Genomic DNA, 15,875 nt, shown 5'->3' with positions numbered 1-15,875 from the left:
TAGGGGCATTCAAATGACATATGCAAAGCAGAAATTACTCAGCATTTTACACATCACCTTCTGTGAGGAGGCAGAGTACAGCGCTCTCAGCATCCAGGGTGGGAGGTGTTTAGACCCCCCTCCCCGAATCCTACTGTATGCATAAGGAGAGCCTTTAGCAGCAGAGACAGAGGGAGTGGGCTGCATATGCAAACATGGGCTAGGGGTGTGCTCAGTGAATGAGCGACAGCCGACTCCTCCAATAGCACAGCGGATGGAATGTGAGCATCGGTATCCCCATATTGTGCTGCTGACAGTGCTGCTGAGCAAAGAAGAGCACTGGGCTGTGTGCATTCTCATCTCCCCTATAAGCAGCAGCATAGAGGAGGAGAGACCAGCAGCTCAGCCATTACAGGGACAGAGGGTGTCTGCTCCCCTTCACACAGCCCTAATGCTCAGTCCTGATTTCAGCAGCAGCAGTCCTAGAGCTGTGCATACGTGCAGTGACCCGGACACCCTGGGGCGGGTGATGCTAAGTTATATTGCTGCAGTGTGAGCCGTGAGAAGAACTTTGCGCGGCTCCCGCACCAGCCCCCCTGCAGCTGCCTCCGAATGACCCCTGCACAACGGTGAGATGCTGCTGCCGGCTGCCGGGGAGGGCAGACGCTGCTGCTGGGCTGTGAGATGCGGTGTCGCGGCGTGGGCTCCAGGGAAGCGGCCCCCAACCTGATTCCAGAACTTTGCTGATCTCCCCGAACACTGCAGACGCTGGGTCCCGCTCTCCATATAGTCCGTTCTCTGCTGCTGCCCCCAGGATGAAGGTGTTCCGCAGGAAGGCGCTGCTGCTGTGCCTGGGCTACGTGCTGCTGCTGGTGCTCACCATGCTCAACCTCCTGGACAAGTGGCACAAGGAGCCGCAGCAGTGCAGCGAGCAGGGGCGCTACACCCCTTACCAGGCGCGCACGGACCTCCGCTACCTCTATCGGCCGTCTCCCCCTCGTAAGCGACAGCTTGTCTACGTCTTCACCACTTGGAGGTCCGGCTCCTCTTTCTTCGGGGAGCTCTTCAACCAGAACCCGGACGTTTTCTTTCTCTACGAGCCGGTGTGGCACGTGTGGCAGAAGCTGTACCCAGGAGATGCCATGTCTCTGCAAGGGGCCGCCCGGGACCTCCTCAGCGCCCTCTACCGGTGCGACCTGTCTGCCCTGCAGCTCTACAACACGGCCGGGGCCAAGAACATCAGCACCTTGGGCATCTTCGGGGCCTCCACCAACAAGGTCATCTGCTCTTCCCCCCTGTGCTCGGCCTACAGAAAGGAGGTGGTGGGGCTGGTGGACGACAAGGTCTGCAAGAAGTGCCCCCCGCAGAGCCTGGCCCTACTGGAGGAAGAATGCCACAAGTACAACACCATCGTCATCAAGGGGGTGAGGATCTTTGACATCAGCGTGCTGGCCCCACTGATGGTGGACCCATCCCTGGACCTGAAGGTCATTCATTTGGTCAGGGACCCCAGGGCAGTGGCCAATTCCAGGATCAAGTCTAGACATGGCCTGATCCGGGAGAGTCTACAGGTGGTTCGCAGTAGGGACCCACGAATTCGCAGAGTCCCCTTTATAGACCCTGGGCACAAACTCAATAAGAAGGATGGTTCGGATTACCATGCTATAGGTGCCTTGGAGGTGATCTGCAGCAGCATGGGCAAGACCCTGAGGACTGCTCTCAACCCACCCAGCTGGCTGAAAGGTAACTACATGGTAGTCAGGTATGAGGACCTGGTGGTGGATCCCATTAAGACCCTGAGACAGGTTTATGAGTTTGTGAACCTCTCAGTTAGCCCTGAGATTGAGAAGTTCTCACTGAACATGACTAGTGGCTCAGGCTACTCCTCTAAACCCTTTGTGGTGTCTGCCCGCAATGCCACACAGGCTGTTAGTGCTTGGAGGACATTACTGACCTTCCTGCAGATAAAGCAGGTAGAAGAATACTGCCAGGTCCCAATGGAACTCTTGGGTTATCAAACAGTGGGAAGTCAAGAAGAAGTGAGAGACCTTAGCAAGACACTGCTTAAAAAGCCCATGTTGTGAAGACAATCTCTTGGGCTGGTTGACATGTTGCCTGCAAAACTAAACTTCTCAACTGCTGTACCAAATGTCTCCAAGTGTTACTTTGGATTACATCCTTTAGGTAAAAAAAAATCTGTTCTAGTTGTTATGACCTGCCAACTTGTCCATGTAAACCATAAAATATTTGGGTGCATTTTAAGATACTTTTGCTTGCATTCTAGTTAAGTTATTCTTAAGACACTAAGGTCATGTTGGGATAACCATACTGCAGGACAGGTGATTCAGTCATTGGCTTAGCATTCTCACTCCCTCACCAGATGGTGAGTACGATTTATCCTTTTAGTGGGCCTTAAGGACAATTTGTGAATTATCCTATTGTTTGGGATCCATAAAATAATTATCCTCCGGTCCATAAGTGATGATTAGTTTGTGCCAGCCAAACTTTTGCACTATTTTAACTAGCTGAAAAAAAATTGAGATAACTCAAATATCAGTGTCACATTGATAGACTTGATCATGTTTATACTGTTGTTTCACATGTTTATATAGTTTGCAGCTCTCATTGGCTATAACAATTCTCTTAAAATGTTGTTTACAAACATGACTGGAGATAAGTGAATCCCACACACTTCCCATGGCATGCTCGTGGCAATGGACCATTAATACTGTACAGAGTACCCATTGGGATAAATAGTAAGTGTTACAAGTGCTGTTAATAAAAACCAAAACAATAATTTGTTAATTTTGTCATGTTTTTTGAGTTTTTATTTCCTTAGCTTTTAAAATGCATCCAAAAGTTATGATGCTAAACCACACAGTTCTAAATCTATTTACTGGTTTATAAAAATAAATAAATTTCACTGTACAGTAGAATTTTAAATCTCCTAAAATATCCATCAGATTTACAGGTAATATTCCTGAGCCAGGATTATAAAGAATGACTCCACCTCACAGTTATAAATGCTTGTTATTGTGTGTGCTTTCTTTCACAAGAGATATCTGATTCATATTGACGCATTGAGCTGTTTTGAGTAGGTGAATAGCAGTATATTTGGGACACTTCTGTAATATAATAGTGTAAATACATCTCATTAGGGGACATATTTACTAAGCAGTGGATTTTCAAAACCCTTGATTTTTTTTTTACAGATTTTACTTGCCATATTTAACTGGGCAATATTAGTAAATTAAAAATCTGGCATGTTTTGTATAAAGTATTATTACCGGTTATTTATATTGCGCACACATATTCCACAGCGCTTTACAGAGAATATTTAGCCATACAAATCAGTCGCTGCCCCAGTGGAACTTACGGTATGCCCTTTTAAATCTAGCAGGCAAAATCTGTAAAATCAAGGGTTTTGAAAATCCACTGCTTAGTAAATACACCCCTAGAGGTGAATGACAGGTTTACACCATGTTATAAACTGTATCAATACCATGCATTAATAACTATCTAGAAATCAGTAATGTACAGCCTTGTAGCAGCAATTTTGATCTGGCTCTAAGTATTTTCTGTAGAGCCATGAGTACACCCATATTCACACTACAAATAGTTCAGAGATTTCCCTATTCTTTGGCCTACCATTATCAATTACTAAATAAACAATTCTAACAATCACCAGATTACTATTTTCTGTATTTTAGGGGTTTATTCATGGAGCAGAGAAATGTCCTGTTTTGAGGAAAAGAGGGCTTTTCTATGCTACGTGCAATTTACAAAGCGGGTTACCGTGAGAAGTTCCCCCTCTGCGTGGCTGAATCGCATCACCATACTTTAGTATGGCGAGTGCAATTCATTAAAGGACGGAAAGCTCTGCTTTCCGCTTCTCCTTTGTGTTCAGTTTCTCCATCTCAGGATAATGTAATCTGAACAGTCACGAAGCGGGCAGGGAAGTTGCTTACTCCCTGTCTGCTGCCCGCAGTGCACAGGGCCAGGAGTGGCTCCGCCTCCTTGATGTCCCAGAAGCCACTGCAGCCTCCCCTGACCTCAGCCGCCGGCGATTGCGCAGGAAAAACCTGCCTTCGCCTCCCGGCTACTCACCATGGTCTGCAGCTGAAGACAGGACCGCCGGACCCCTGGTCAACGCATAAAGACATCGGAGAGGTAAGTATACATGAATTGCTTCTTAAAGCTATATAGCATATAATTGATGCAATATATAGTGAAAAGTAACAATTCAGTTTTTGTTTTCTTTATGAATAGTCCCCTTAAAATAAATAATATGCTTACTCATTAAGACATTGCATCACTTTGATAACAGCTGGTTTTATACCATGCTTATTAACATTTTCATTACTGTTTCTATATTTGACCTATTGGATTTTTTCTATATCAATATTATTATTATTACTGCTTTTTTATTTTAAGATATTAAAGCAAAATCCTTGCTCTCATTATACCATTTTTGATTCACATTTTGGCTAGTTAGCTCTATACAGTTATTGCAAGTCTATGGGGCTTATGTATCAAAGACTGGAGAGAGATAAAATTGTGAGAGATAAAGCTCTAACCAATCAGCTTCTAACTTACATTTTACAAGCTGTGTTTGAAAAAGATCAGTTAAGAGCTGATTGGGTAATACTTTTTCTCACAATTTTATCTCTCGTCAAGCTTTGATATATCGGCCCCTATAGCCGTACATTTGTTGCAGCAATCTCAATTAAAACTACTAGTTGCTCCGACATCCTTTTTTTGGGTGGGTGGAGGACTTTGAACATGAACTTTGGACATTTTTAGACAAAGTCCATTTGGTTGCCTCCTTGTACTCCAGCCAGTGGCCACTATGTCATGTTTGTTTTACTATGGATAGTCTTCCACATAATTATTAAAGTATGTGTATACAGGCTAAAAAGGTAATCAACTGTAGCATGCAGTACTACAGACATGTTTTAATACAGTTAATTCACTCGTTGGGATGTGGATGGATTTCAATAGAAATATGACAGTGTGCAGTGAGCAAAGTCTGGATTATGCCTTTAGTGAATGAACAGAGCTGTTCTATTAATATTCACAATTGCATGTCCTATTGGATGGTGTTAATGTGTGAGTGTGTGAGTGTATGCGCTACTACAGGTATGGGATCTGTTATACTTATCCTGTTATGCTTGTGATTATTCCTAGATATTTTGAAATGCCTAAAATGCAGGTAAATACAATTTCAAATGTGCCACCTTATCCTGGACATTATGCCCACACAACCACCAATATTTATTTTATCTTTCATGGCATTTTGTTTTCTTTTTAATGTGGTTTCTGGATGAAAGATACCGTCTCAAGCAATAGTAGCAGTGATGTGCAATAGCTACAGATATACTTTATTTCATAACATATAATGGACTATTGAATTTTGAGTGGTCTCTTGCTGTATATAAATAATCTACAGTAGTCTTTAGCGATTTCTTTTGTGTTTTATTTTTTCATGGCACTCGGCTCTTGCTTATTAGGCACCATCTCCGGACATTCTTGACAGTTTAGATATTGAGGTCTGATACAGAGATATGCAGCCTTTTTATTTATAGGCTGGTAGTTAATTCTGGTATTCTAGTTCAAGTGCTGGAGACTCCGGTTTTCTTAGCCTGATGTGTTGTGTATGGTGTATGTGGTATGGTAGGGGAGCTTAATTACTTACTTAGTTCTAAAGCTGCATACACACACAATGATTTTTTTAATGATTATCGTTAAACGATATCGTTTAACGATAATAGTTTGCAAAAATCGTTCACTTTCTGAGTCAAACGATGAACGATTATCGTTCATTCACGTTTGTAGTTTGTCGTTTGTAGTTTGTAGTTCAGTCAGACTTGTCAACTCAACGATTTTCATTAAGGGAATATGCAAAAATCGTTTGTAGTTCATAAAAATAGTTCATGACATTTAGTAAATGAACAACTTTAGTAAACGATTTTAGTTAATTTTTTCAAGGGAAAAAATCGTTTACTAAAATCGTTCATTAAAAAAATCGTTGTGTGTGTATGCAGCTTTAGTTGTGATACTAGCCGACTACCCCATAAATCCTTGGGTTTATTGCAGTATAAAGCAGCCCCTTCCTCTGTGTAAAAGTCTAGTATGTCATATTTATCTCTAGGAACACACCTAAATCAGTAAAACACTCAAAGATTTGCTGATTTTTGCATAAACACTGCCCACAGTGTCCAGAATTCTAATGTAAATGAAGTAGTACAATGCCTGTTGTATGATGCAGTACAGAGTGATGTTTTAGGCCCCTCCTCTCTGCTCTGTATCTTATTATGTCCTAGAAGGAGTAGACATACTTTAAGGGAATTATAATACAGTTATAAGATGAGTGGGAGGTGGCTCGTGCTGTAATTGTCCCCAGCTGCAAACAATATGCTCCTACACTGCCCCCTCCATGTCCATCTGCTAAGCAGGGTGGGTACGTGGTGCTTTCAGTGCCACACGCATGGATGGCCAGCATTTGCCTGATTTATAGACAGAGAACAATATAGCATTTCCCTCTGGGAATATGATGCCTAATTTTGTGTAATTGTGGAACACTGCCACTCCTGAAAAAGCAATCAAAAATAATTTAACAAAATATAAAACATGTCCTGCTGCTGCTGTTTTTGCAAGTCTGGAACACTGTTCCGTCTATAGCAAATACTTGTTAGCTGTACTATAGTGATTATTACTTTGGAATATTCTTCTAGGCCAGGGCTTATACATTGTTAAGGGTGCACATGTGTATGTTCTCATTGGCCTAATACAGTAGTCTATGAAGGTTGTTGATGGGGTTACAGTGGGACTGATCTGTTCTAGTAGATGCAGTCTCTATAAACTTAGGAAAACAAGTTGGTATACTTTGGCTAATTAGTGCCATCACAGAATACAATCAGGGGTGACCATATGGCTTTCATGGTGGGGGTTCAATTTCTGTCACACAGTCTTTTGAACAGTCATAGGAGCCTATAGTACCAAAGCTGGGAGAGAGATAAAATTATAAAGGTGCCTACACACATAGCGATGTGCTCACGTTCCAGCGATGTGTACGATTTCTCCTTGAACTCTCCCCGGGAGTCCTGGGCACGATTTGGTCCGAAAAAGCTGCCAATTTGACACACGATCTATCGTGACTTGAGATTGTCTGACCTGCCATACAGCACGGCAGATCTGAAGATGCCATGTGCGACCTGCGGAGACACGCATCGCATCATGATCGTGAGTGGGGACTCACGATTTGGGTATATTGTACACGATCTTTATTTATCAAAGTTTGGAGAGAGATAAAATTGTGCGAGATAAAGGGCCGGATGTACTAAGCCCCAATTTTCGGAGTTCTGCCCTTGTTTCCCATATGTACCAAGCTCCGGAAGTAGACGGGCTTCGTTTTGCATTTGTTTCTGAGAGGGTTTCAATCCACCCTCTTTCACAATTTTTTTTTTTTAGTTAAAAAAAAAAAAAAAAAAAGAATACTAAATGTACTAAAAATTATGGATATGCTGCAGTTTTGTTCCCACTGTACATCACAGCAGGGATAATAATTTTTTACATCATTATCCTCGCTATGTACTAAATGTAACTAATAGGGACAGCAGTAGCACCAAGTATTGTCCCTTCGAGTTACATTCCCAGGGTATCTGCAGCACGGCACGTCCCTCCACCCAGTTGGTCCCAGCATCGCCAAGTATATATGCCAGTGATGTCACACTGGGTACACAGTCTAATGTGTACCCAGCTTAAGCCACCCGCCACATCAAGACACCTCTACTATGGTGGTCCTAATTCTGAACAATAAGAGCCCCTATATTGAGTCATACATTTATGTGTTTTTAAATTGAAAGCTAACTCACCAGGAAGTACTCCAAAATTCCTCAAATATAGTACTACAAGGACCAGCGTTCCATCCAGCTACTGAACCCATACATGCCTCTCAAAACAGCGATATACAAAAAGCAAGTTGCTCAATGAATTTATTGGTACACAGGTGTGTGTAAGGGAGGGGTTAATCCAGACTAGAAAAACACACCAAAAGGTTTTCCCCTGGCACGCTGCAAGCAGCCTACATGCAAATAAAATGTAGAAGACTCTGTTACACACATTTGCAAATATATGATACGCCATATACATGTAAATTAGAATGCTGGCTTTTTACTACCTTATTGCAGTGTGCTGAGGGTCTTTTCTAGTCTAGATACACTCATGTTTAAGCATGTTTTACAGATCTCCTCAGTATTGGAACTGAAATAATTATATTCATCTGTGGATCTTTTAAACCATGTCAGCCAGTAATGCAGGTCTGGCCTACCTGTGTCTCTCTAGCTGCTGTGAAACTACAGTCCCAGCATGCTTTTCAAGCTGAATGGTGGGAGGGTATGCTGGGACTTGTAGTTTCACAACAGCTGGAGAGCCACATGTTGGCCAGGTCTAAAGTTATGAATGCACCTGTGCACACACTAGGAGATCTATAAAACATGCTCTGTTAAGGGTTTCTGAGGAGTGGAGTTGGGAAACACTGGACTATAACAATAGGCAATACATGTCAGGAAGCATCTGGTAAAAATGTTTTTAAAGTGTTTGTGTCAGGAATGATTCCAAATATTAAACATTTATAATTTGTTATAGGACAATTTTATACAGTCAGGTGCATAAATATTGGGACATTGACAGAATTTTCATATTTTGGCCTCTATTCACCACCACAATGGCTTTGAAATGAAACAAACAAGATGTGCTTTAACTGCAGACTTTCAGAATTCATTTGAGGGTAATTACATCCAAATCAGGTGAACGGTGTAGGAATTACAACGGTTTCTATATGTGCCTCCCACTTTTTAAGGGGCCAAAAGTAATGGGACTATCAACGGAAAAGCTATTTCATGGACAGGTGTGGGCTATTCCCTCGTTATTTCATTATCAATTAAGCAGGTAAAAGGTCTGGAGTTGATTCTAGGTGTGACATTTGCATTTGGAATCAATTGCTGTCGACTCTCAATATGAGATCCAAAGACTTGTCACTATCAGTGAAGCAAGCCATCATTAGGCTGAAAAATCAAAACAAACCCATCAGAGAGATAGCAAAAACATTAGATGTGGCCAAATCAACTGTTTGGAACATTCTTAAAAAGAAAGAACGCATCGGAGAGCTCAGCAACACTGAAAGACCCAGAAGACCACGGAAAACAACTGTGGTGGATGACAGAAGGATTATTTCCCTGGTGAAGAAAAACCCCTTCACAACAGTTGGCCAAATCAAGAACACTCTCCAGGAGGTAGGTGTATATGTGTCAAAGTCAACAATCAAGAGAAGACTTCACAGGAGTGGATATAGAGGGTTCACCACAAGATGTAAACCATTGGTGAGCCACAAAAACAGGAAGACCAGATTAGAGTTTGCCAAACAACATCTAAAAAAGCCATTATAGTTCTGGAACAACATCCTATGGACAGATGAGACAAAGATCAACTTGTACCAGAGTGATGGGAAGAGAAGAGTATGGAGAAGGAAAGGAACTGCTCATGATCCAAAACATACCACCTCATCAGTGAAGCATGGTGGTGGTAGTGTCATGGCGTGGGCATGTATGGCTGCCAATGGAACTGGTTCCCTTGTATTTATTGATGATGTGACTGCTGACAAAAGTAGCAGAATGAATTCTGAAGTGTTTCGGGCAATATTATTTGCTCATATTCAGTCAAATGCTTCAGAACTCATTGGACGGCGCTTCACAGTACAGATGGACAATGACCCGAAGCATACTGCAAAAGCAACCAAAGAGTTTTTTAAGGCTAAAAAGTGGAATGTTATGTAATGGCCAAGTCAATCCCCTGACCTGAATCCGATTGAGCATGCATTTCACTTGATGAAGACAAAATTGAAGGGAAAATGCCCCAAGAACAAGCAGGAACTGAAGACATTTGCAGTAGACGCCTGGCAGAGCATCACCAGGGATGAAACCCAGCATCTGGTGATGTCTATGCGTTCCAGGCTTCAGGCTGTAATTGCCTGCAAAGGATTTGCAACAAAGTATTAAAAAGTGAAAGTTAGATTTAGGATTGTTTAGTTTGTCCCATTACTTTTGGTCCCTTAAAAAGTGGGAGGCACATATAGAAACCGTTGTAATTCCTACACCGTTCACCTGATTTGGATATAAGTACCCTCAAATTAAATCTGAAAGTCTGCAGTTAAAGCACATCTTGATTGTTTCATTTCAAAGCCATTGTGGTGGTGAATAGAGGCCAAAATATGAAAATTCTGTCAATGTCCCAATATTTATGGACCTGACTGTATATTGTCAGAAATAGTGACTGTTCCGTGCATTATTATAAAAGCATTTTTAATTACTCTAAGGGCGGTATTCAATTGTTTTAGCGTGCCCAATCTCCCATTTAAAGTGACGGGAGATTGTGGGGCGCTATTCAGTTGATGCCGATTATTTCACTGATCGCGCCCATAGAGGTCGAGTTCAGCCGCGTAAAACGGCTGCCCCCGACCACAGTGCTGGCCGCAATCGCGAAAAGTGCAGTTTGGGTCACTTTTTGCCCATTTCAGCTCGCACCCACCAATTTGCATGAATTATTATATTTACTAGTATGAGCCTTGTTGTAGTTCAGTGAAGAACAGATGTGTATTGAGGCAAGTAGTGTACATTGTTACAGGACAGGGTTTATGGGAGAACTGAAACTGTGGATGATTGAGAGTTGTGTACAAACTGACCACAAGCGCGGCCTGATTGTGTTCTCTGAAAAATAAGGGCCTGATTCAGAGGTGGACGGATTTGCACAGCCGCACAAGCGGCACAAATGCAGAAGGAAGTGTCAGACACCTCTGGTCGCAGCCTGGGATCACCATCGGTCACAATTATTGTCCCTTCGGCCAGGCTGTGGTAGCTGAAATTTACCGCAGCCTGACCGGGTCCTGGCAGCTTGCGAGCCAGGAAGTCTGTGTGCATCCACGCAGACCCTGGTCTCATCCCCAGGAACGCCCCGCTCCACCTAATAAACGCCACAGACTGTTAATCAAGCTGCGGCTGTGAGGCTCTGCGAGCGAACTCGCAGACGGAGGGCTGCACATGCGCAGCACACCTCCTGCTCATGTGCAGTCCTCCCGCCATCGGAGATGTGCGCTAAACATCTCTGAATTAGGCCCTAAATGCGGATCTCCATCTTTATTCAGAGCTGGCTGTATTTTCCTATACATCAGCTTGTGAAGGTAGCCGTCATCTCTAGCCGCGAGCAATAGCACCAGCCCCATCCTTGGTACAGGAGATATATTTGAAATCAGATGGATCTCTGCATGCGCACAACTCTTGAATAGGTTGCAGATCTGTCTACACATCCTGACTGTACTTAGGGTCTGAATCAGACTCGCTCGCTGCCGGAGGCAGCTTGCAGGTCTGATGGGCGTTTTTTCTTTTTCTTCAGGCCGCTCGCTAAGCTGTGGGTGACCACCCAAAGCTTTTGCGAGCGGCCTGGAGCCCGTCGTGATTATCGCGACCATTGGACTGAGCGACAAAGCACCCCACTACTGACCAACAAAGCATTAAACTACTGACCTCCTCAGAAACAAACACCCAACTACTGACCTCCTCAGCAACAAACCTTTCCATTACTGATCTCCTCAGCAACAAAGCACCCCACTACTAACCTCCTAAGCAACAAAGCACCCCACTACCGAGATCCTGAGCAACAAAGCACCCCAATACTGACCGCCTGAGCAAAAAAGCACTCCATTACTAAGATCCTGAGCAAGAAAGCACTCCCACTACTGATGACCTGAGCAAAATAGTACCCCACTACTGAGATACAGAGCAACAAAGCACTCCACTACTCAGATCCTGAGCAACAAAGCACTCCACTACTGACCTCCTGAGCAACAGTGAACTCCGCTACTGAAGAAATAGTGACTGTTCCGTGCATTATTATAAAAGCATTTTTAATTACTCTAAGGGCGGTATTCAATTGTTTTAGCGTGCCCAATCTCCCATCTAAAGTGACGGGAGATCGTGGGGCGCTATTCAGTTGATGCCGATTATTTCACTGATCGCGCCCATAGAGGTCGAGTTCAGCCGCGTAAAACGGCTGCCCCCGACCACAGTGCTGGCCACAATCGCGAAAAGTGCAGTTTGGGTCACTTTTTGCCCATTTCAGCTCGCACCCACCAATTTGCATGAATTATTATATTTACTAGTATGAGCCTTGTTGTAGTTCAGTGAAGAACAGATGTGTATTGAGGCAAGTAGTGTACATTGTTACAGGACAGGGTTTATGGGAGAACTGAAACTGTGGATGATTGAGAGTTGTGTACAAACTGACCACAAGCGCGGCCTGATTGTGTTCTCTGAAAAATAAGGGCCTGATTCAGAGGTGGACGGATTTGCACAGCCGCACAAGCGGCACAAATGCAGAAGGAAGTGTCAGACACCTCTGGTCGCAGCCTGGGATCACCATCGGTCACAATTATTGTCCCTTCGGCCAGGCTGTGGTAGCTGAAATTTACCGCAGCCTGACCGGGTCCTGGCAGCTTGCGAGCCAGGAAGTCTGTGTGCATCCACGCAGACCCTGGTCTCATCCCCAAGAACGCCCCGCTCCACCTAATAAACGCCACAGACTGTTAATCAAGCTGCGGCTGTGAGGCTCTGCGAGCGAACTCGCAGACGGAGGGCTGCACATGCGCAGCACACCTCCTGCTCATGTGCAGTCCTCCCGCCATCGGAGATGTGCGCTAAACATCTCTGAATTAGGCCCTAAATGCGGATCTCCATCTTTATTCAGAGCTGGCTGTATTTTCCTATACATCAGCTTGTGAAGGTAGCCGTCATCTCTAGCCGCGAGCAATAGCACCAGCCCCATCCTTGGTACAGGAGATACATTTGAAATCAGATGGATCTCTGCATGCGCACAACTCTTGAATAGGTTGCAGATCTGTCTACACATCCTGACTGTACTTAGGGCCTGAATCAGACTCGCTCGCTGCCGGAGGCAGCTTGCAGGTCTGATGGGCGTTTTTTCTTTTTCTTCAGGCCGCTCGCTAAGCTGTGGGTGACCACCCAAAGCTTTTGCGAGCGGCCTGGAGCCCGTCGTGATTATCGCGACCATTGGACTGAGCGACAAAGCACCCCACTACTGACCAACAAAGCATTAAACTACTGACCTCCTCAGAAACAAACACCCAACTACTGACCTCCTCAGCAACAAACCTTTCCATTACTGATCTCCTCAGCAACAAAGCACCCCACTACTAACCTCCTAAGCAACAAAGCACCCCACTACCGAGATCCTGAGCAACAAAGCACCCCAATACTGACCGCCTGAGCAAAAAAGCACTCCATTACTAAGATCCTGAGCAAGAAAGCACTCCCACTACTGATGACCTGAGCAAAATAGTACCCCACTACTGAGATACAGAGCAACAAAGCACTCCACTACTCAGATCCTGAGCAACAAAGCACTCCACTACTGACCTCCTGAGCAACAGTGAACTCCGCTACTGAAGAAATAGTGACTGTTCCGTGCATTATTATAAAAGCATTTTTAATTACTCTAAGGGCGGTATTCAATTGTTTTAGCGTGCCCAATCTCCCATCTAAAGTGACGGGAGATCGTGGGGCGCTATTCAGTTGATGCCGATTATTTCACTGATCGCGCCCATAGAGGTCGAGTTCAGCCGCGTAAAACGGCTGCCCCCGACCACAGTGCTGGCCACAATCGCGAAAAGTGCAGTTTGGGTCACTTTTTGCCCATTTCAGCTCGCACCCACCAATTTGCATGAATTATTATATTTACTAGTATGAGCCTTGTTGTAGTTCAGTGAAGAACAGATGTGTATTGAGGCAAGTAGTGTACATTGTTACAGGACAGGGTTTATGGGAGAACTGAAACTGTGGATGATTGAGAGTTGTGTACAAACTGACCACAAGCGCGGCCTGATTGTGTTCTCTGAAAAATAAGGGCCTGATTCAGAGGTGGACGGATTTGCACAGCCGCACAAGCGGCACAAATGCAGAAGGAAGTGTCAGACACCTCTGGTCGCAGCCTGGGATCACCATCGGTCACAATTATTGTCCCTTCGGCCAGGCTGTGGTAGCTGAAATTTACCGCAGCCTGACCGGGTCCTGGCAGCTTGCGAGCCAGGAAGTCTGTGTGCACCCACGCAGACCCTGGTCTCATCCCCAGGAACGCCCCGCTCCACCTAATAAACGCCACAGCCTGTTAATCAAGCTGCGGCTGTGAGGCTCTGCGAGCGAACTCGCAGACGGAGGGCTGCACATGCGCAGCACACCTCCTGCTCATGTGCAGTCCTCCCGCCATCGGAGATGTGCGCTAAACATCTCTGAATTAGGCCCTAAATGCGGATCTCCATCTTTATTCAGAGCTGGCTGTATTTTCCTATACATCAGCTTGTGAAGGTAGCCGTCATCTCTAGCCGCGAGCAATAGCACCAGCCCCTTGGTACAGGAGATACATTTGAAATCAGATGGATCTCTGCATGCGCACAACTCTTGAATAGGTTGCAGATCTGTCTACACATCCTGACTGTACTTAGGGCCTGAATCAGACTCGCTCGCTGCCGGGGAAAAAAACACCCGGGGACACTGCGCAGGCGCTGTAGCGCATGTCAGAGGTTAGACCTCTCACTGAGTTGTGGCAGGTCCTAGAAACCGTCTGCTCAGCTTACCTGGAGGAAGTGCCAGAGCTACTAAATACAGACCACCATCCAGGAACACCCATCACGGTGCAGCCCCACTTCTGATACCGTCTCTCCTGATCGCAGTAGCATAGTTGTGCCTACACTCTGTGTAACTCATGTGTCGTTGGGGAATCAGGACTCTCTGTGCAGGCACAGTAGCACATAATTGCTCAACTATGTGAACATCGGCATTACATTCGAATTGCATGCACATCTGTATCAGGCCCACTGTGTGCTCCCTCTTTCATTGGGTAAAGGCATATCAAATGCCAAACTACCTTCCCCTCGCAGTGTCTTACTGTACCTCTGCTTGCCCCACAAGAAACAGTGAGTAGCCCTGTACTTGCCCAGTACCCTCATTCTACTTAGAACGGTATTCAATTAGTTTCGCGTCTACGGAAAAGTTTTGCATGCCGGAGTTTTCTCCGACATCGCGTGTTTTGAAGGTGTAAGCTTATCGTGTGCATCCCCGCTATTCGCCCTATTCAATTCCAAAACACACGCGAAAACGGGATGCCGCAAAGTCATAAGAGGTGGAAAGTGCTGTCAGAATTGGGGAAATCACCCCCCCAAAAAGATGCAGTAACATTGGGGATCATTGTAGATGTGCCCGAATAACCCTAATAAAACTTTATGGTGTACTTAAGTTGTTTCAATAGCTTCTAATTAGCGTCTTTGCAGAAGTGAAGAATGGCATAAAGCAGCATTTTTTGTAGAGAATAAGTAGTCTTGGAAAATTTGGGGTACCTGAAATGGGTGCAAGCATATTTAATGTTTGTAAAGCGAAGTTATAGCAAAAGTGAAATTCCTCCTGCATAAAAGCACCTGCAACCTCCAAAACACTTGGTCCCTTCTTAGAGCACCCCCAGAACCTTATTTCGCTAGTTTTTAAAGCTGTCCCCCCAATTTGTGCCCCCAAAATGAAAGTACTTTGTTGGGGTGTTAAGTTTTTCCAGGGATTTTGTGACGCAGTTGTCCTTTGGGGGCTGTCCCAATGGTTTTGAGTGGTTTCCCCACCTTTGCACCCCAAAATAAAAGTGTTGCACATCTTTTCTCCTGCTATTCAATTGAATACAGAGATAAGTCCCGACCACGAGAAAAGCCGAAATCGGTGATACTTTTTTGCAGAAAACGGCTTTTCGCTTCTCATTGAATACGGCCCTATGTCTGCCATTTTCTGCTGTGT

At 44.7% G+C, this 15,875-nt stretch overlaps 1 protein-coding gene across 1 annotated transcript; it reads left to right on the top strand.

Annotated features, from left to right (window-relative positions):
* Positions 1-273: 273 nt before the first annotated feature.
* Positions 274-2,776, top strand: CHST2 (carbohydrate sulfotransferase 2). The gene has a single exon (XM_088446258.1). The coding sequence runs from the start codon at positions 795-797 to the stop codon at positions 2,061-2,063; it is 1,269 nt and encodes a 422-aa protein (XP_088302384.1). The 5' UTR covers positions 274-794; the 3' UTR covers positions 2,064-2,776.
* Positions 2,777-15,875: the final 13,099 nt, after the last annotated feature.

The sequence above is a fragment of the Taudactylus pleione genome, unplaced genomic scaffold, assembly GCF_031769625.1.
Source record: "Taudactylus pleione unplaced genomic scaffold, aTauple2 ptg000395l, whole genome shotgun sequence".
Classification (NCBI taxonomy): domain Eukaryota; kingdom Metazoa; phylum Chordata; class Amphibia; order Anura; family Myobatrachidae; genus Taudactylus; species Taudactylus pleione.
Note: the sequence above shows the minus strand (reverse complement) of the source record. Positions and strands in the feature narration are given on the sequence as shown.

Excerpts from the sequence above, each read along its gene's own strand:
- CHST2 (XM_088446258.1), top strand. The coding sequence starts at position 795 with ATGAAGGTGTTCCGCAGGAAGGCGCTGCTGCTGTGCCTGGGCTACGTG.